Genomic DNA, 21,986 nt, shown 5'->3' with positions numbered 1-21,986 from the left:
GAGAAGGACTGCATGGGGACTGCACGGCTGCACAGTGAGCGTTCTTCCTCAGCGCTGATTTGGAGAGCAACAGCAAAGACGCAGTTAAACCATGCAGACTTAGGCCGTTCATACCGTTTATTTATTTATTTTGTATTCTTTTTTTTCTTTTTCTTTTTTTTCTTTTTTTTTTTGTAAAGCTCTTCCGTGAGTTACAGTTACAACTGATCTGAAACCTGCTATGGAGGACTTCTTGAGTCAAAATGAGTCTGAGCACTGACAATGTCACAAACTTGTGGAAAAATGGTTCCTCGGAACTCGATGGGACTCTGGGACACTCCCAGGTCAACTTTACAAACAGCTCCGGGGGAAACCACACGGAGCCCAGCGAAGTGGACCTCACCCGAGCCATCCCGCTCGGCTTGGTCCTGGGGGCTTTCATCGTATTCGCCATCGCGGGCAACATCCTCGTCATCCTCTCGGTGGTGTGCAACAGGCACCTGCGCACCCCGACGAACTACTTCATCATCAACCTGGCCATCGCTGACCTGCTGCTGAGCACCACGGTGCTGCCGGTGTCCGCCACCCTGGAGATCCTAGACTATTGGGTGTTTGGCAGGATCTTCTGTGACATCTGGGCGGCGGTGGATGTGTTGTGCTGCACGGCGTCCATCATGAGCCTGTGCGTAATATCCATCGACCGCTACATCGGAGTGAGCCACCCGCTGCAGTACCCGGGCATCGTGACAGAGAAGCGGGCTCTGCTGGCCATGCTGGGGGTGTGGGCGCTGTCGGTGGTCATCTCCATCGGACCTCTGTTCGGGTGGAAGCAGCCGCCGTCGCCGGACGACACCGTTTGCCCGATCACCGAGGAGCCGTTTTACGCGCTCTTCTCCTCCCTCGGTTCCTTTTACATCCCTCTCGTCGTTATTCTGGCCATGTACTGCCGGGTGTATATTGTCGCCAAACGGACCACTAAGAACCTGGAAGCCGGTGTGATGCGCGAGAGGATGAACTCCAGTGAGCTGACCCTCAGGATCCACAAGGGTTCACAGGTGCAGGAGGAGTCCGGCAATTCAGGCACCGGCAAGGGCCGCGCACACCAAGCCAGAAGTTCCCTCACGGTGAAACTTCTGAAATTCTCCCGGGAGAAGAAAGCAGCAAAAACTTTGGGAGTTGTGGTCGGCATGTTTACGCTTTGTTGGCTGCCCTTCTTTCTCGCCTTACCCATAGGTAGGTTGAAGAGGTCGTTCGTATTGTGGTGTGTTACACTGCCATGAAGGATATTTATGTTTGGCCCTTTACAAAAATGCTATCCCCCTCCCCTTCTCCTCACAGCCCGCTAAAAACTTCATGATATTCAATTAGCTAATGAGACTCGCAGAGAAGAAGTTACAGCCTTCTAGGTGTGGAAAGCTAGAAACCAGACAGTTAAAGGCTGCTGCAGGCTTGTAAATCACATCTATAGCTGGCAATGGGAGTCTCCTGGGAAGCATTTACTGCTCTGCACTGTCACCAAACTTATGAGTAGGCTTCAGTATACTGTAGTTCTTCTATACTGCAGGAATGGAAAAATAACATCAACTGTATATTATTGCAGCCTTCAGTAGGCCTGTGTGGCACAGTGGGAGTAGATCTATATGATTTCTCTCACTTCATGCCCTCTCTGTATGTACTTAAGTTAGTGTGTGTCATGTTTTATGACTGAAAGTTTTGACCAGCTATAAAAACTGTTCCACTTCAGCACCGTTCACTCTACATCGCCAAAGCTGCACTCTGTTACTGTCTCTGAATTCAGGACCTGTGAGGGATAAAATATGCTTGTAAGAGACTGAGAAGGAATTCTTCTCAAGCTCTTCCAAGCATTATTAGTGCTATCTCCGCATTATCCCCTGAGTCTCTTGGTGCAACAAATACACTGCTAGAGCGTGCCAAGTGAAGACTATGGCCTCTTTCTGCTCTGGTCAGTTTATTCAGAGGCCTGTGGGGCCTGCCGGAGCTCCCTGATACCACTGGCACTGGCAAGCATTCAAGGCCCCGCTGTTGTGCTTATTTAAAAAACTGCAGAGGAAATTAAACAATATATTCTGTGGTGAAGTGCTCATGCCACAGGCTGTGTTGTGGGGAGGAGGTTAAGACAACATTAAACCTTAATGATTGAGTCTGAACTACAAGCATGGCTGCTGTATTTTAAACGATCATTTGCCTGCATTGATTCCTTATAGCACTGTGGGTTATGTTATGTTGGTGTGTGTGTGTTCATCTATCAGCATGTGCCTGTGTGTGTATACATTTACTGTGGTCATATGGGAAGGTGTTTATGCCCCTGGCTTCAAGCTGAAGCTAATTGCATCCTCACAGTGACACACACACATTACAACCTGGGGCAGGATCACTATGTGGGGTCACATAGTGATTATTTTTTGCCTTGAGGCATTCTTAGATACCAAATGCACATTGCTAATGTGATTTTCCAAAGTTCTGATTTCCAGATCTGGGTGGCTTCAGAAAGCAGATAGAGGCGGATTGGAGGCTCAGGAGGGGCCTGTTTATGTAACACTAATCAACAAAGTGCCAAGAAACCCCAGAGGGTATGTCTGTCTGTACAGTCTCTGGTGTAGCATACTGATCCATAGTGACAAAGCACCACACAACCTTATTTCAAGCTATTTGTTAACTGGCCTCAGAGATGCATGAAAGAATAGTCTATAAACAAGCCCAGCCACCTTCTGGCATCTACTATATCCACAGTGTCGGTGCAGCACGCTGAAACTGCTCTCTTCAACATCAGAGCGTCCTCGGTTTCCAAAAAGAGATTTGTGGGAGACGTTTTTCAATTTAAGTTTGTGCCTCTGCTTTCTTGTGTGACTCGCATCTGAACTTAAATACTTAAAGTCTTAAAGGGCAGCGGTGCTCTCCTGGCGTTGCTCCCTGAGCATTCATTAGCCTCCACCCACAGAGTGGGATTTCCTGTCTCACACTTGTTATTACCCTGCTCCTTCCTCTGCACACGGTCACTGATATGTAACGAATGTGGGGGTTTATGGTTGGCGGTGTGTGCACGCTGGTGGCAGTAGTATGGCAAGTGTGACAAGTGTATTGTTTGTGTGTGCATGTGGAGGAGTGCTGAAAATGTCTGTGTTTATGGACAAGTAAGTTCATGTGTTTTGAGTGATTGTATTGGTGTGGCTGCAGCTGCTTCTCCCTCCTGTATCGCCTCAGATTTTTAAAGAATTAAAGGTACAATATGTAACTTTTCTACATAATAATTTCTAGAAATGACTTCACCTACTGTACACTATATATATTGTTGAGTTGTGGACTTGCAGTATCCCAAACGTCTCCATCAATGTTCAAATCCAGAGAAATCCGAAATTTTATTCAAGGTGACAGTGAGTTGTCTCCTTTACCCCCTCTGGTCGCTATAACTTCTGGGGAAACACCTCATGATATGTCAGGGAGTGAGGAGGGAAGTCAGCCAACTAGCTAAAACCATTCTGCTGTTTACTATTGTTTTTATTGCTCCCTCGAGATGGAGCATGATTATTAATTTTCATCTGCAATAGTGGTTGTTTAATGAAGACAACAACTCCCAAGATACCACGCTACTTCAACATGTCATCAAACCCCTTCACTGTTTTGACTGAGAGATCCCTAGCGGGGGAAATTACAGACTGTGCATTTAAATCTCGGAAAGATGAAACTGAGGCTGGAGGCTGGAAGCCGCCAGCAGCAGCCACTGTGACCTCTGAGCTCTGAAGTCTCGGCCTGAGAACATATGGAGCTTAAAGAAATATGTGACCTCTCCTTCCTGATCTAACCTATTCAAATACTGTAAAGACCTTGTTTTGTTTTGTACATAAATGGCAAACATGCAGCTACCAGTCCAGTTTGAGTCATTCAATTTCAGTGTCTCCTTTTACGCCTTTAACTTGGAGCAAAGTAAGGTATACAGACTTCAAGATTATAAACATTACATCAAAGCTCTTAAGTTAGTGTTACTCCAGGCAAGCTTCCTTGGACAAAAAGCAGCCCAAAATTTCACACACACTCACTGACCTGTCTAGCTTAGCATGTTTGTCAGTAAGGGTGACACAGCTAAATGTAAAATTATTCCATAACGCATTCATTCATCACATTATGAAAAAATAACACAGATAACACCGTAATGTCTTAACTGCACCGTAACAATCAGAGATTAGTCGAGAAATTGACCAAAAAAGGCTCTTCAAGGGGCCAGATGCTATGAAAGCAGCCAAAGTTGCACTAAGGTGTTTACAGATCTTCTATGTCTTGCAGATTAATCTTTGATAACGGCCGCGTATTTTAATTGACCCTCATTGTCACCTTTCAAACTGCACCTGTCCCACCAGCAGGTCTCCATCACAGCATGTATGGTTTCTGTCTAAATTCTAGTCCAAATAACAAAGATTCCAAACATGAAATGTATTTCTTGCTGACTGGCAGGGAAATATGGGAATCAGATATTTAATTATTTCAATTTGATGTTATGGAGCAGTCCTAACCTGACCTCATGACTAACTATAACCAATACTTGCATCAATTTTGACTTTGGGTTTGCAGTACAGAAATTGCTGTTGAATTGTGGTTAAAAAAATGCAGATTCACTGCTGATTCATTGGTATCAAAACATTGGCCAATTAATTGCCTGTCCATCAACTAATCAATTAATTGACTAATCAGCAGCAAAGCAATACCAAGATGAGGAAACACAGGACTATCATAAGCATTCAAGAATCGTCATGAAGTGTAGAAAAAGGTTTTGTTTCGACTTTTAAAATATGGAGTACTCTAAAGATTTGGTGGAGGAACTCATCTACATTTAGCTGTTTCAATGAGCGGTTTTCTCTTGTACTCTGCTCCAAACTGTGGAGAAATCACCAGTCCTCAGAGGATACGCGTTATTTCACTGCACACATTGTCCCACGGCTCTTTAACACCCAGCGCAGGCACTAATATCCTGTGAAGGACTCACAAATAGCAACTGGTGCAAGCAGTGTGCCCATATGTGAGAGAAACCAACACTTCGGGTTGTTAACCAATTGTCTCCCTATATATGTGTTTTTGGAGGAGACACTGTGCCTGTGTGCATGTGTGCATCTCACATGTATGTGTATGCTTTATTACAACACAGTCTGGCTGGCCCCTGCCGCTCAGGGGGTAATTGAAATGGTTTTTGAAAGGGAAAAATAATGAGAGTGCTAAGTGTCAAAGCGATGAAGAAGAAAGGAGGTGGCAGAGCTGAGCTGGAGGGGCCACAGGGCAGCGGGGGTGAAAGTCAGGGTCCCTGGGATGTCAACCCAATTTCCCAGAAATAGCTTCATGCAATGATTTCATTGAAAGCAATCTGCAAGGGCAATAAAACTTCTGTCCTTTTTGATTAAGACATATTCGTCATATTTATGGGTGTGCTATGAAACAGGATGTGCATGTTTTTGGAGAGTAGATTGTGGGTGTGTGTATTTGGGTGTGTGCGTGCTAATGTATTACTCATGTTGTGGGGACATAAATCTGTGCAGGTCATAAAAATGTAAATCATTAAGTTTTAGGGTGAAGACCTGGATTAGGGTTAGGTTAAGATTACAGTAAGGGTTAGGCAAGTAGTGGTTATTGTTATGGTTATGGTAAGGGTAAGTCTCCAGGAAATCAATGTAAGTCTATGTAATGTCCCCAAAAGTGATGAAAACCTAACATGTGTGAGAGTGTGTGTGTATGTGCTCTAGATGGCACGAATAGGCATTGCTTCTTCCAATTAGTGAGAATAACAGGATGCCTTGTTTTGTTAAGATGTTCCTGTGTTTCTTTGTGAGATGTGTGTACGTGTGCCTGTCCTCAGGAAGGAGGTGCAAACATTTCTCTTAACAGAAGGGGAGAGACCACCAAAAACATCCCCCTTGCAGTTATCTATATGCCATTGTCTTCCAGTTAAGCCCTCGCATCCTCTGCTGTTTATACTATGGCCTTTCAACATAAACACTCTACATGGGACAAACATAGACCACATCTACACAAACTTAAACACACAAACATGTACCATATTTGGCTGCAGGGAGGTCTGTTGTCAAACATGGTTCTTTCTGTGTTTCCTACACAGGCAGCGTCAAACCTTTTGGTCTGTGTTGAGGACCCTAGATTTTTAGGGGGCACTTCATGGGAGAAATGTACAGCTGTAGCCCACCTGAGAGGCTCATAAATGAGATGTGGCTTCACACTACAAGCAGTATTTTTCCTCAAGCATATCAACTGTTGACTACACAAAGAGATTTTAGTATGAGAGAGCCACAAGCTGGGTTTCCGCACTCACTCTACTGTTCTGCCACTGACTATGACTTACCCACTTCACCCAAACATACAGGTTCTTATGCCTGTGAAAGAAACAGATAATTAACTTCATGGCACGCAATAAATAATCGCTGAATCTTCATGCAGTAAACTTAATTCACTGATGAGTTCAGTGTCTTTTTTTTTTAGTCATTTATCATGTAAAAATACAAAACATTTGATGGTTTAATCCTTACAAATGCTCAGCTGCTTTCTTTCCTTGATTGAGTTTTCTATATTTGTGATCTGCTGGACCAGAATAAATGTCACACTTGTGATGCTGGCAGTTATTTGCAACCAACTACTATCAAAAAGAGACAAAGGGGGGTTGAAGGAGAGAGAGAAACGGAGAGGAATGAAATAATTGCAAAGTTTTAATTCTGCACCTGGTTATATAAGACATTTAAGTGGCTGTTCAGAAGTGAAAATAGCATGTGAAAATACCAGCCACCGAGAGGAGACCCATTCAGCTAGAGGATAGGAGGCCAAGACACTTTCAGACAGTATGCTCTGGTTTCAGCACACACGCACACCCACACACACAGCTTGTAAGGCTGCGTTCAGGAGCCTGAATGGCTTTACAACACATGCCACATTCTCCCATTTACACTCATCCCTTTGGGCAAAATCTGGGATTCAGTATCTTGCTCAAGGCAGACTGGAAGTGTCGTGGATCAACCACCGACCTTCCAATTAGTGGACGAGCCTCCTGAGCCCTAAACGAAAGTTAAATGAAAGTTGGAAGTGACATTTCCTCACTTTCCTCCTGGACTAACGAATTGACTGAAGCATTGTGTGTGTGCATTATGGGTACTGTTACTCAAGCTGTGGGAACATAAATCTGTTGACACGCATTGTGAGGGCCAGCCTGTCTTATGGGGACAAAAACAAAGTCCCCATAACGTAAATCATTCAATTTTAAGTTGAAGACTTAGGTTAAGGTTAGGGCTTGGTAAAGGTCAGGGTTGAGGTAAGGCTTAGACAAGTATTGTTTACGGTTAGCGTTACCTTGAAGGAAATTACTGCACGCCAAAGAAATGTTCTCTGAAGCGATAGAAACACAACTCTGCGTGTGTGTGTGTGTGTGTGTGTGTGTGTGTTTTCTCTGGATCTTAAACTGAAATAGACCTTCTGTGATGTCAGGTTTGCGTCTTTGCAGCTACGTGCACAGATTCTTGTGGCACTGGACCAAAACAATGTGGGATGTTTTTGATTATTCTCAACTCATTAAGTGGACACAACTCCCTTCAGGCTGTTTTCGTTCATTGCAGTCAACAATACATTTCACCCCTTGGCCATGTGCTATATAATAAACTTGGTACCACTTAATAGAATTATTAAAGCTGCTGATCTGATATTCATGAAGAAGCAGGCTGAGGTGTCTGTCTACCTACAATATCTTACCAGAGGTAATTTCACACTTGAAAGCGTGAGATTACAGTGCATCCTGAGCCTCTCCAGGATTGTAATCATATGTGGGTTTGTGTAAAAACAGTTTTACTCACATCTGCCCACGCACACCAACACACTAAGTCTTTTTTTCCTCTCACACTTGCTTATTAATTCCCTGTTTTTATCTTCAGGCTTCCCCCTCTAACCTTATTAGCATGTAAAATGTTCCTCCTCTATGTTTGGCCACAAGACGAGAAAAGGCACCACAAGAGTGGATTAATGCAGTTTAACACAGGCTTAAGTCACTCATTAGCATACATGATAAAGCTGTTCCAGAATCTGTTGTAATGTTGTCATTTCCATCATTAGGAATCTATTTATGGTATAAAAAAAAAAAATCAAGTCTTAGTGAGTCCCCCACATATGCACACACACCATGGTAGCGTAACCTCCGTAACATCTCGGAGAATAAGCTGCCATTTCACCTAAAATGTCTCTTCTTTGCATCTAAAAGGGAATTCAGGGTTATACTGCATTCTCTGTACACCTATGAAAGTCTCCAGATGAACTGTGACAGAGCTTTTGCATCGGTTTTAGAAAAAGAAGTAGAAGGTCTTCCAACATGTGCAATCGAGTGCCCTCTCTGGTTTTTCTATAATGTGCTTCACATCCTGACTACCCACAGTCTCACTGTCAAGTCATGCATTATTCTTAATCAATGCTGCCACCTACTGGATATCATGACCCGCAGTCACAGAGGATCAACAAGTCTGTCAGTAAATGTATTATAAGTAGTGATTCCATGTATAACGCCCCTGATTAAACAGGTCTCATGGCCATGATGTAACCAATCTGCCTTAATACAGTTTCTTCACCAATGTCATTTCAAAGTTAAGATACAGTCATTCAGTCACAGCAGGCTAGCAACTCTGTTTTTCAATGCCACAGCAATCCCTGACCTCATGACTTCCCTGCAGTAAGATACAAACTTAGTATGTGAGAAAAGGAGACGTGGTAACGCATGGTCACTCAGGCTATTTGGAGACAAAAAGTTGGATCAGCACATCCCTGATTATCAGTTATTTTCCCCCTTTAGTGGCTTTAAAATTAGAAACAACATCTCTTTCCCATGAGTGAAAATTTCAAACAAGACTCTACCCATGTTTTTTATGGCTGGACCTTTCCATCCCATGGAAATTTGTCTGGAGCATCATTTGATACATATTTCCTCAAAACTCTGCCCAACAAATTGGTATCTTTGGAAACTTTTGGATCTCCACTGGAATATAAAATAAAGTCATGAGACTTTGAGCATGCGTTTGTACGGGCTAAAGGATTATGCCTATGTCTAGTTTTGACATGTTGGGAAACATACTTAGATGAAAAGCTTAGCATAGCCTGAAAACAACACATAACTCTCCCATTTGTACAGTTTTTTGTGTGCAGGTAAATATACATAATTCAGTGTGTTAGCTTTAGGGATACTGCTAGGTGTATGTTGAACTTGGTTTGAAAACTTGGTTTGAAATCTTTAATTGATACGAATTATTCATGATTACATAAGCAACTATCAACATTTGATCAGATGTGACTGACAGTGCCAGCAACATAAGCAACAACACAACTGTCACCCTATTTGGATTGAAATGTTGCTAAATTGTGATTGGTACACAGAAACAGATGACATTACCTTTTTTCCGCTGAGCTCTGCCCATTTCGAAGTCATGAAAAGAGCACAGACAACAGTCAAGACAGACATTCAACATGAAAAATTAAAACTTGTGAAGAAAGCATTGTGTTTGTTAAAGAGGTTTCCAGGGTCTTCAAGGGATTCATTTGAAATGCCTGTAGAGATATTTCCTTCTAATGATTGAATTCAATGTCTCCATTTTCCCTTTCTACTGTTTCAAGGGTCTTTTAATGTGAACTTGCGCCCACCTGATGTCCTCTTCAAAGTGATCTTCTGGCTGGGCTACTTCAACAGCTGCCTGAACCCCATCATCTACCCCTGTTACAACCGCGAGTTCAAGCTGGCCTTCATTCGTATCCTAAGATGCCAGTGGCACCAGCGCAAACGTCCCAGCTGGAAGGCATACAATTACCGTTCCTCCAACTTCAGCTCCTCTGGACACTCACGCAAAGGCTCAGCGGATCACAACTCTGGCTGCTTGAACGGCAGCCAGCGTACCCTGCCTTCCTCAGCCAGTCCGAGCCCCAGTTACCTGAGCAAGGGTCTCCCTCCTTGCCCTGAAGGGGAAACATTGTACATCTGGGGGGGTGCCACCCCAACTCCCTCTACACCCAGCCTGCTGCCCGGCAGCCCCGCAGACTGCCAGCAGGGAGCTCAGAGAGGGGAGGTAAGAGGAGGGGTGCCAGATGAGGAGACAACTGGTGGCATTTTCTCTTTCTCCTTCATGAAGAATCGAGGTAAGGGAGGGATCAACAAAGAAAGCATCGAGCCTGATGACAATGTGTGACTACTCAGTCTTACTGAGACCTGACTTGTTCTTTCCTTATAGGGACTAAAGTCACAAACTGAGTGTGGATGTAGGGTTTTACAGATTTGTTGCATTCACTGTATATGGTCCCCTGATCATTCATCAGTGGATTGTCATTGTCATTAGTTGTCAATGTAAGTAGTATTGACTATGCTGCTGTATCAGACATATTTGGTCTATGTTACTGTATCTGTGGTTAACATAGACAGGAAGGTTTCTGTCAATGAACAGTAACAAGCTCAAGATAAAAATCACTGTTTGCCACCCTCTTTGGGACTGGAACACCAGTGCATGCATCTTGATTAAACAAAAATGTATTTAAAGGAGAAGGGACACCTTTTCAGAAAAGAACCATACCCAACAGTCATCCCTTCACTGCCCTTCAGTCAAAAATCCATGCCTGCCCTGTAAAAAGACTGAACATGACAAAGAACCTGACTCATGTAAAATGTGTGGTAAGACAAATCACATTTCTGTTGCAGTCACTTGATATCTTCATGGTATGTTGTGGAAATTAAGTATAACCTGGTTTATCTGCTGTGCGCACAATGATCAGATATCATCTTGTTTGTATGTTTGATGTTCAAAAAGTTCTGAATATCAATATTAAAAATGTGATTGATACATGAATAAACAGAATGTTGCTCAAATGCTGCTTGGAGGCAAACTCGCTTTCTGTAACTTTCTGCATGTGAAAACACTGTCCACCGTTATATATATGATCTTAGATTTTAATCTGATGTCAAAAGACAACCAATGAATGTATTTAAATTGGGGTGTGTAAAGGTCTGAAGTAAAGAGTAAATATTAGGCTGTTATTTAAAGGAACATTTCCAGTAAGAAAAGATAAAGCTGAGGTTTTATTGCTTGTAGACCAGGACCTTTGATCACTTACCTCACGGCCTGCTGACTCCCAGTACATGCCAGTTAATTATTTACTCCTGATGAGGTTTGTTTTGTCAGTGGATCAATACTGGATGCATGCACACAGACACACAAGGAGGCAGAGTCTGGTACACATCACAGGACATGCAGCTCTCTGTGGTGAAGGAACAGAGACACGTTTAGATTAACCGGGTTAACATGATCAGCATTGGAGGAAAGGGCATCTTCTTGATGAACCACATGGATTTCTATTGAGTGGCTGATGGCTTGCTTCCTGCTGCATTATGATTTCCATGCAAGGGACTGACACCTCAGATAATCACAGCCTGACTAATGATGGCAGTGATTCGACTATATTTCATAGCACCACTATTAAAGTCGGTGAGCTGTGCCTGCTTCTACCCATCCCCATCCTTGCCATCATGGGAAATCTTTTCATCATAGCTGCAGTCACACGTTTCCAAAGCCTCCAGACGCCCACCAATGCCTTCGTGGTTTCCCTGGCAGTGGCAGACTTCCTGGTTGCTGTGTTGGTGATGCCTTTTAGTTTGGTGCGTTCCATCGACAGCTGGCACTTCGGGCGCTGCTTCTGCCGAGTACATTTCTTGCTGGATGTCACCTTCTGCACATCCTCCATTTTTAATCTCAGCTGCATAGCACTGGACCGGTACATAGCAGTGTGCGACCCACTGCACTACCCTGCCCGAATGTCGCCCAGACGTGTGGCCATGCTGCTGCTTCTCTGCTGGATTCTGCCTCTGGTCATCTCATTCCTTTGTGTCTCCCTTGGTGTGTACACTCAGTCGCCTCTTGCCGTGATAAGCAGCAGTGCACAGCAGGATACTCAAACCTGTCTGGTCTCGTTTCAAGTCCCCTATGCCTTTGCAACCTCGGCTATGTCCTTCTTCATTCCCACTGGTTTCATGCTGTTTGCCTATGGGAAAATCTTCAAGGCTGCCCAGAGACAAGGGAGGTGGATCCATGCAATCGATCAACATACTGGGCAGCTTCAAATGAACCAGACCACTGTGAGGACTGCGTCCACCAGACGAGCCCAGACGCACGTGGAAAGATATTCCCTGAAGAAGGAATGGAAGGCTATTAAGACACTGGGTCTGATTATGGGGGTCTTCATGTGCTGTTGGCTTCCTTTCTTCTGTGTGAATGTGATCCATCCTCTGAAGGGCTACAGCGTCAGCTCCCTGGTCCTGGAGGCCTCCTTGTGGCTTGGATATGCAAACTCATCTGTGAACCCTTTCCTCTATACCTTATTTAACAAGAACTACCGCCATGTATTTGCAGCCATGTTAGACTGTGGGCTTTTGGGGAGGCAGATACGAGCAGGTTTGGACTCCTCAGTCTCTGGTAGACAAGCACATACTGTTGTTACCTTGGAGACCATTTCAAGATGAGCACTGTGGATTAGCCTCACAATGTTGGCCAATTCCTTGTTGGGCAGGTTATTTTATTCTGTCTTGCCATAATCATTTGTGAGTTACTCATCTGGCCCACCAATGAGAGATACATTAAAGATTGGTTGAAAGTCGTGCAGCTGATGCGCAAGGTATCTTGATGTTTACTCCCTTGCGTGGATCAAACTCAAGCACTGGTTCCTGCATTTCCAACAATGCAATTTGATAGCATCTTTCATTATAGGATACACATTGTTACACCTCTTTGTCTGGATGTGACTGAGAACCCAAGGACAAAGACAACATAGTGATACGACCAGAGATTAAAAATACTATCAACCAAGACAAATTTTATTTACAAGATATTTCACTGAAATCTGATTACAAAATCTTGTTATTGCATACAAACTGTCAGTAAAGTCAAGTTAATGTTAGAAGTCGTAATTAGATTTTAAGTCACTGCACTTCATCTTGAAAGTGAATTTCTCCCAACAACAAAAACAAATCAGTACTTAATTTTCATAAAACTGAACTAATATTTGACAATGACAGACAAGAATCTTACACTCATTCATTTGATTAGTGCAGCTTTAATTAAGTGTTCTGAGTTGATTAAAAATAATAATAAAAATGATGTCAGTCACCTGATATGGCTTTCAGTGTATAACGAATCAGGAATGTCTTCATTTTTCTGTCCACAATGCAACAGCAGCAGGGAGGCTTGTGGATTTTCCACTGCAGTTACACCAAAACACATTTCTCTGTTCATTGCACTTCAAACATTTGAGGTCAAAGAAAAAGATAATAAAGGCCCTCTAGCTCAGGCACTTTGCAGGGACTGAACTTACTGTTGATATTATAGTGTCAAAGAATAATACTACTTTCCCAGCTCATTAACATTGACCAGTACTTCTTAAACCTTATCTGGCTACAGAGGTAAACAGGGCAGGCCCAGCTCAGCAGACAGTGTAGGGTCTCTGCTTTAAAGGTGAGTAAATATCTTCCTGGTGGCTTTGCATCCCTTCTTCTTCACCTTCACCTGTCTAAACCATTACTGTTATCCTGAAGTATCAAGTCTTTCTCCCCATCATTCAAGACACCATCCTTTAAAAGGTCATCCAGCAGCTGACACTCTCACCACACGTTTAGGCCTCACTCTTGCTGGCTCTTCATCTAGAGGAACAAAGTTGACATTAAAACATGTAGTCACAGTGAGCTAAACTAAGCTAAGCAAACCAGCTTTATACTTACTGAACAGGTACGAGAGTGGTATCAATCCTCTCATCTTACTCTTGGAGACAAAGTATTTTATGCTGAACTATTAGAGTTAGAGTATGTCTCAGTAAAATGTAGGATTTTAATTGCCATCTTTTGGTTGTTCTAAAAAAAAAAAAATCAATGGTCCTCATTATCTCCAGACAACAAATGCTCATGATTCATTTTTTAAATCCCAAAGAAATCAATTTAGTAAGATTAAAAGAATTCTAAAGTCTCTGAAATGGTCTTAAAATAATAATTAGCACAAATGACCTCTCTTAGCAGTAAGATCTTTGAAAAACCTGTTAGATATTACAGAACACCTTTTAATGACATTTGAGTCGAAGCCAAATTCCATATTTATAGTAGTGAAGCAAATTATATTTGTCATGCTAATTAAATTGTTGGTTTGTTTTAAACAATCAACAACCTGTGCTTTATGTATGTCAAAGACCTATGGGACACTCAGATGGATTGTGTGCTTCTCATGGGAATTGTCTGTCTACTGTATTAAAGAGAAAAGGCTCAAATTGTGTGTAGACTCATTATGGGAACAATTAATCTCACTATGGACAACATTAAATCCACTGAACACCTTGACACTCATTAGTAGCACTTGCAAACACTGAAGGAGTAGCTCTGAATTTCTTCTTTGTACCTTTAAGTTATTTAAGTGTACCTGCTATAACTTTAAACCTCCAAATATTTCAAAATAATACCCATGTTTTAGTTTCAAAATATCAAAATGTAAAGATTTATTCAACCAAAAGTTGTTTGAAAAAAATGCGAACGTAAAACAACAATTTAACTTATTATGAAAATCCCCAATAAACAAACAGACCAGTTGTATTTTTGTTGTGCACTCTTAATTACTAGCAAAGCTACCACTTCTGCTTCTACTGCTTCTAAAATGCTTTACACACTTGAAATGTCAACCACTTTAGTATTTCTCAATGTTGGAAATGTGCATGAAAGGCACTTTAAACCACAATTAAACTCAAATTACTCTTATGTAGAGCAAATGTGGATTCAAAGCATTTCAAACATCACCAAACCTAATATTTATTAATTCATAACAATACACATACAATATTTGCGGACCCAAAAATAAGATTGCCAGCAAAAATATCTTTAATCAACCCCCTGTTGCAGGCCTGATAGTTCATGGTGCGGGATAGGCACCGATGTCTGCCGCCAAATGTGGCCGCGAAGTGGGTTACTCACCCGCAGATGTCCGTTTTACCCCTGGCCTGAAGTCTCCGGGCAGCGGCAACATGAAGAAAAGCCAGTCTCTCATCCTTCATCGCTAGAGGTGCAACTGAGCCTTACCTAGTCACACAGTGGGCCATCTAGTTTCCTCACGTCTGGTCGCTGATCTCCTCTGAGTACTGGCTACCACTGCGGTTGATACATTTCAAAATCCGAAAGCGCTTTACTTGACGGAAGCTTGGTGGTTAGCCTCAAGGCTAATAATGTCTAAAACAGCCTCGTGCTAGCTTCGCTGTTAGCTTTACCTTAGCTGAATGCTCCACCTAACTCTCATAGTCTTAATACACTTCATTCAACTCACAAAAGTAGCGACGGTGACTTCCCGTGTCTAATCACCTGACTGTATCTGTTATTTAAGTTGAGAGACATATACTGACGAGGTGAATCTCACGGCGTTGTCTCCTTCCTCACTCCGAGAAACGGTTAGGCCGCTACAGACCAAAACCGCCTGTTCTCACACACCCTTGCCCTCACTTGATACTGTTAATCCCGCCCCTAACCAATCAGAAACCAAGGAACTTGACGTTGCCTCTTGACTGACTAATTAGAAGTAGACTCAAACAAACATACGCGTAAGATGCAAACTACCAAGTTAGGTTTTAACACCTCTCCACAATGCAAACGTTAAAGAAACGCATTATGATGCATTCCAGGTCTGTAGTAAATCACAACACTATTAACTAAGTAGACATATAACCAAATTTTAGCCATTATATGGCTATACAGATAAACCGAGGAAATATCTTAGGGTTTTGTGAACAACATAACCCAGGGCCTTACATATATTGACACTTAATTGACATGTAATTTTCACTGGAAAGCCAGCTTTCACCAGGACTCCACTTGGAGAGAAAATTGCCTGGGATAACTTTTCATTCTGTTGTTGAGCATCCACTTCAGGCTCAAGTTTAATCCAGTCATCGTCAGGGGTCTTTCGACTTCCTTTTGCCATCATTGTTGAGTTTAAGGCTTTGATTGAAAATGTCTGAAACCAGTTAAAAGTGTAACTTACTGAAGATTCACAGCATATCTGTAACTGTAGTACAAATAGCATTTTTGTGGCGGCATGATGACAGAATGAGTCTTAAAGGATTTCAGATATGTCTAAGAAAAAGTAGTATTGCTGGGTTATTAAGCTCAATTTGAAAACTTTAAATTCTATTCAGCTCAACACTGACTCTTGAATGTAATCATGAATCCATAAGTATGAAAATTAAAAGAGGATGAGATGAGAGGCACAAAGCACCCAATCCAGAAGTAAATGAGGATGCTTAAGACACCAAAGGATCTACGCACTTTCACATTGTTCACGACATTCTCCAAATAATTGTCGTTACTGAGTAGGTCACCACTCTCCAAAACACTTCTGAAATGACAATGGAAATGGAAATCATGATCCTTGCAGTCTGATTCTCAAGTTGGCTTAAAGTGGTCATCTCTCGGGTTTTCATTTAAATAAATGTCTGTTTAGTCACTATCTATGGGCAAATGAGTTATTGCAATGGTGACTGAGTCTTTTGTAATATTTACATGTGCAGGAAAATGCTGCATTTGGTTACTGCTAATGACCAAACACTTCCTAATGCTACAGCTTCACATTAAAAGCATTCAACTGACGAAACAGAAGTTGGTTTTATTATGAAGAAGTCAGATGAAATGCAATGTGTTTGTCAGTGAGCTTTGCACTTAAGGTCATCAAAAATGTATCTACAAAACAAAACAACAGTCATTTTCAGCATTGCCTTCGAATGCCATTGGAAATACGGTGATTCCAGTCATGTCTGACAACATGGTCCACGCTGATGCTGGGGCGACTTCAAATCTATCTGTCTGTCTTTCTATTCAGCACATATCTAAGGGTCCCTGTAACTACACATCTGAAGACCACCAACAGGTATTTGACCAACAGATGTAAACTTTCCAAATTTGAGCCTTTCTGGCATCAGTGCTTAAGATTGTTCCAGAAATGCTGGGATTGTGCTGTAAAGATGTACTGTAGATATGAGCAGACTAAAGTGGAAGAGCCCTTTAGCATTATGATTATGCAACTGTTTTGTTTTGCTCTTGCCTCTTGCTGAAGCTGTAGTCAGTGGTTTGATGTAGCATACAACAGAACCTCTCTGTGTTCAGCCAAACAGTAGCTATTCAGTTCCAGCAGATCCAAAGCTTTCACTGAATACATCTGTGATATGGTGCTTGTTTGATAGCCTCTGTGGCACTGAACCACAGTTCCATCGAATATACTAACAATCGCAAGTAAACTCTACACTCATGTTGAGAGAGCACTATTTTCACGGCCCATTAAGAAGAAATGAATGTATTTGGTACATCCAGGATATCACTGGTAGCACACATCACAGGAACCATCACAGTCAATTTGGCCTTGGACAGACAGTCCACAGTAAAACCTGTGGAGGTAAAAATATGAAATAAATATCAAGACACTACTGAGCAGTCAGTCAGCATCAAAGGATCCGACACAAAAAGCGTACAATCACTTTTAGAAAGAGAGGTGCGATGTGTGTCTCATCCTCCAGTTTCACTGACCTCATGTTGTTGTTGTGTCGTCTCCCACACGCTCCAGAGCTACATCAACAGATGTCGGGGATGATGCAGAACCCGTCCAGCAAAGAGAGAAGAGCTCTCACTGTCTGTTGTCCAGCCCACACCAGTCTTCACTTCCACTGAATTAAACAGAGCAAAGCCAAATCAGTCACAAAAACATATGTGCCATACACGCATATGTAACCACTGTAGTGTAAGAGGTTGGTTTTGGTTTGTAGGTAGGAAAAGAAGAAATGAGCCGTACACGACTGAAGTGGTTCTGTGCAGAGATACAGAGACATGTAATGAGACAGAGTGAAGTCCTGTCTTTCAGCTGCTCTGTGGACACGCAGGACCGAGTGCAACATCTGCTCTGCTCTCTGGTGCTCACAGCAGCCCGGCACCACTCGTCATTCTGCACCAGTGACTGTGTTTTACGTGTATTACAAAAGTTAAACTTCATTAAAACACATTCATTTCAAGGCATGTGTACGAAGTATGAGGCTGTGATGATGCTGTTTGAGTTACTGCTGACAAATATGGTGGTCCACTGTGACTGATGAATGAAGTCCAAACACTGATAGATGTTATTGATACTGTGAATGTGTGCATGTGGGTGTGTGGGTGTGTACCTGCAGAAGATGTACTGTCTTTCAAGGTAATATCTTCTATATTCAACACATCAGTCTCCTACTTCTTTGTGCTCATGTGAGCCCTTAAGATACGATGCAAACAGTGATGCACCTTAGAATCACTGATTTTCTCCCACACTCTTCTAACCTTTTCTTTACTTTAATATGAAAGCAACATAAAGAGATGGAACCCTTGAAAAATATATTCTGACTGAAACTCTGACACTTACTCTGCCAGTGCTTGCTGTTGCCAAGACTCTTGACATTATCTGGTGCCAGGTTTTGCAGTTTGTAATCTCCTTGACCTTTGTTGTCAAAGGCTTGAGTCACTACACGCACTGTGCAGGCAGACAGAGTGATAAACTGACATGGAGACAGCTCTGTGCATGATGATGATGTGACGGTATCAGACTCCAACACCGTGACCACAAACGCACACAATGGTGCCAAATCGTCGACATTTGGTGCAGAGAGACAGATAGGAAGCAAAAAGGTTCATATCGGTACATTTTATCATCTCAATCAGAGAAAGTTTCACTTGTTCATTTTCTTTAGGCAAGAAGAACATTTTCACACCATCTCTAATCAATCAACACTTCTATTTAAACTATTAAACTATTTTAATCCAAATTGAATGTTTTGTCAAGAAAATGTGTTATGACTTGACAAATACACACATATTTACACACACACACACACACACACACACACACACACACACACATATTTCATCTATTTTATTTCAGAGTTGAGTGTTTTATGCTAAAGCATACAGCCTGGTATGAGGTGTTTTGGCTCCTCAAGACGTCCACAAGGAGGAAGCTGGATCAAAATTAAGATCAAGGTCAGAACAAACACACACACATCTTTATGTGGTAAAGTGAACCAGGCTATTCTTCAGTGTGTTCATGACAGGCTGGTAGGGACAGACTATTCATTGCGCTCAGCATTGAGAGGAATGAATAGTCTCAGAGCTCTTCATGTTTTCATCTTTCAGCACCTGTCAGGGACATGGTCTTCATGTATGTCTCTTCCATTTGCACAGTGGAAAACCTCCCAGTGAGCAAGCAACATCTAGCAGTGGTTTGCAAACATCGTGGCATGGATTATGTCTTGTGTGGCTGTTTCAGTATAAGGAAGTCATGAACAGGTCCGTCAGCATTGCTATCATTCACTTATAAATATTTCAAATTCATTCTGGTCTTTGAGGACATGCAAGATTAGAGCATAAATAATCGATCAACAGAAAATGTATTGATGAGAATATTTTTCTCCTTAAAGTCAGAGCTTCACTGGTGTCACCTTTTTAAATGTCAATTTCTGCTGGTTTTCTTTGTCTTCTGGTATTATGATGATTAAACCTGCATATCTTTGGGATCTGGATTGTTGGTCAGACAAGTCATTCAAATGTAGCGATTTCAGCAGCTCTGTCAAATTGTGGTTTTCAGCCATTTTCTGACATTTTATAGACTAAACAATTGATGGAGACAAGAATCATCAGAATAGCTAATAATGAAAATACCCATGAGCTACAGGCCTACGCAAGACTGACAGATCTGTGACAACTCTGACAAATTGCTCAAATGCCAATTGTTCAACCACACACCATGATTATGTTCATTGTGTGCAGGGTTATGCTGGTGGAGGTTTATTTGTCACATGAGTTGTTTTGGTCCTGTTCATTTTTTCAAGTAGCTCTTCAACTACAAGCGTTAACTTCAATTCTAGGATCTTATTTTCTCATTCAAGATTCAAATTCAGTCATCTGTTTAAAGGATGTTGCTAACATGTACACAGATGTACTGTATTATTTGTTCCAAGCATTTTAAAACTGTACATGCTCAGACTTGCAAAGTGCAGGAAGAACCTGACAGTGACACAGGGCAGGGAAATTCTTAGGATTTTTGCACTGTTGTGACAGCACTGTAGCATAAAACAATGTGACAAATTGTCTTGGAAAAATAACGGCTGATTTTTCACACACATATGCAGCTGACACATGGTGAGGTTTATGTGAGGGGAAAGGAGGAGGAGGGTGTGGGCAGCCATTCAAAAAGAACAGAGAGAGTATCTGCAGCGTGCCACTCCTCTTTTTCCATTCGTCTTATAAACTCCTTCCTCACTTCCTCTCTTCTCTTTCACCATCATGGCTTTCACGGGGAAATATGAGCTGGAGAGTCAAGACAAGTATGAGGAGTTTCTGGAAGCGATCGGTATATGGATTTTCTTACGGATGTATAAGCCATCAGTGGGTAACTGTGAGTCATCATTCATTTAAACTTTATTGAATCTCTGTCACAGGGTTTCTCAATGCCAAGACAGACTACAAAGTGGTGACAGAGGTGGTTCAGGATGGGAATGACTTCACCTGGACGCAAACCATTCCCAACTGGACCTGGTCCAATAAGTTCAGCGTTGGTCAGGAATGTGAGCTGATGACAATGACGGGCTCCAAATTTAAGGCGAGTTCATAACAGGCACTGGGGGAAGTGATTACTCAACAGTAAATCTGCCACATATTCAAAAAATGTGGCGTGCAGCTTTCATGCAATTGAGCTCATTGGACATTTACCTCTGTGGCCTTTTCTCCTTGTAACCTACAGGCTCCTGTCACCATGGAAGGCGGCAAGATTTCAATACAGTTTCCTCAGTACCAGTTCACAGCAGAGCTCGTTGAAGATAAACTGGTTATGGTGAGAGAAGCAACCACTTCACATGTGCTAAAGCAACAAACACCTGACCCAATAATACTCACTGAGACAAATTCTCTCAAATATTTTCAATAACCTGAACCTGAAAATTGTAGCTTGTTATGTTTTCATCCCAAATTTTCTTCGCCTGTTCCACACTATGCTCTGTAGACTTGCGTAACTCCAGGAGAGAAGGGCGTGACGTTCAAAAGAATAAGCAAGAGGATCTAATGTTGCGAGACGCAACATGCTTCAATGGAAAAGAGGCTGCGGGAGGTAAAGCACAACATGAAACTGCTTGCTGTAATTACTGAAGCAGGAGGAACAAAGTAGCCATCTGTTGTGAGGAGCAGTGGAACATCTCGTGGCTTCACAGGACTGCATTTTGTGGTTTGGCTTTCAGATCTTAATAGAAGTAATGAAACTATGTACTGTATTTCTACAAGGATGAAGCAATTTGTCTGTACCAAAGTCCATGTTTGATCCAATAAAAATCAGCTAAATATAGCCTGTTTTTCCAAGCAATAATGTGCTTTTCTTCAACTTCTTTCACACCACTGACGTTGTGTTAATTGTCTCTGACATTCTTGGTCTAAATATTAAAAACGTGGAAAACATCTTTTTTTTTCTGTGGAACATGTTCACTGCAAAGACAAACCTCAATTTCACAAGAAGTTAAAACAGAAATGTTTAAGAACAGAGTCACTATCCTCAGCATGAGAGTTAGTTCATGGTTAAAGTTTGAATCCATGTGGAAACAATCAAATGTGACACAAACACACCCAGTGAGTCTGAGCTGAGCAAATGAGAGCATTTCTTTGTCATTCATGGCAGTAAATAAAGAGTCTTTGGGTTTTGTGCTGTTGGTTGGACAAAAGAAGCAATTCAAAGACGTCACTTTGGGCTCTGAGAGATTGTGATGTGCATTTTTTACAATATTTTGACATTTTATAGACTGTATGATTAATCGGTTAATTATGAAAGTAATCAGCAGATTAATCGATACTAAAAATAATTGTGTGGTGCAGCCCAGACATTAAAAAAAGACTTTGCATGTCTTAATCTGAACCTTTAAATATTGACAAT

At 41.9% G+C, this 21,986-nt stretch overlaps 3 protein-coding genes across 3 annotated transcripts; all 3 read left to right on the top strand.

The window, feature by feature from the left end:
• The first annotated feature begins 242 nt into the window (after nucleotides 1–242).
• LOC143326002 (alpha-1A adrenergic receptor-like) lies at nucleotides 243–10,865 on the top strand. The gene is made up of 2 exons (XM_076739453.1): nucleotides 243–1,212; nucleotides 9,625–10,865. Exons 1-2 carry the CDS (start codon nucleotides 243–245, stop codon nucleotides 10,188–10,190), a joined length of 1,536 nt encoding a protein of 511 aa, XP_076595568.1. The 3' UTR covers nucleotides 10,191–10,865.
• Nucleotides 10,866–11,166: 301 nt separating this feature from the next.
• LOC143326146 (5-hydroxytryptamine receptor 4-like) lies at nucleotides 11,167–12,861 on the top strand. The gene has a single exon (XM_076739667.1). It carries the CDS (start codon nucleotides 11,381–11,383, stop codon nucleotides 12,506–12,508), a length of 1,128 nt encoding a protein of 375 aa, XP_076595782.1. The 5' UTR covers nucleotides 11,167–11,380; the 3' UTR covers nucleotides 12,509–12,861.
• Nucleotides 12,862–20,356: 7,495 nt separating this feature from the next.
• LOC143325952 (gastrotropin-like) lies at nucleotides 20,357–21,443 on the top strand. Its single transcript, XM_076739373.1, has 4 exons — nucleotides 20,357–20,423; nucleotides 20,512–20,672; nucleotides 20,814–20,903; nucleotides 21,072–21,443. The coding sequence occupies exons 1-4, from the start codon at nucleotides 20,357–20,359 to the stop codon at nucleotides 21,129–21,131; spliced, it is 378 nt and encodes a 125-aa protein (XP_076595488.1). The 3' UTR covers nucleotides 21,132–21,443.
• Nucleotides 21,444–21,986: the final 543 nt, after the last annotated feature.

Source organism: Chaetodon auriga, chromosome 9 (assembly GCF_051107435.1).
Source record: "Chaetodon auriga isolate fChaAug3 chromosome 9, fChaAug3.hap1, whole genome shotgun sequence".
Taxonomy (NCBI): domain Eukaryota; kingdom Metazoa; phylum Chordata; class Actinopteri; order Chaetodontiformes; family Chaetodontidae; genus Chaetodon; species Chaetodon auriga.
The sequence above is the reverse complement of the archived record's forward strand: the minus strand, read 5'-3'. Positions and strand labels throughout refer to the sequence as shown.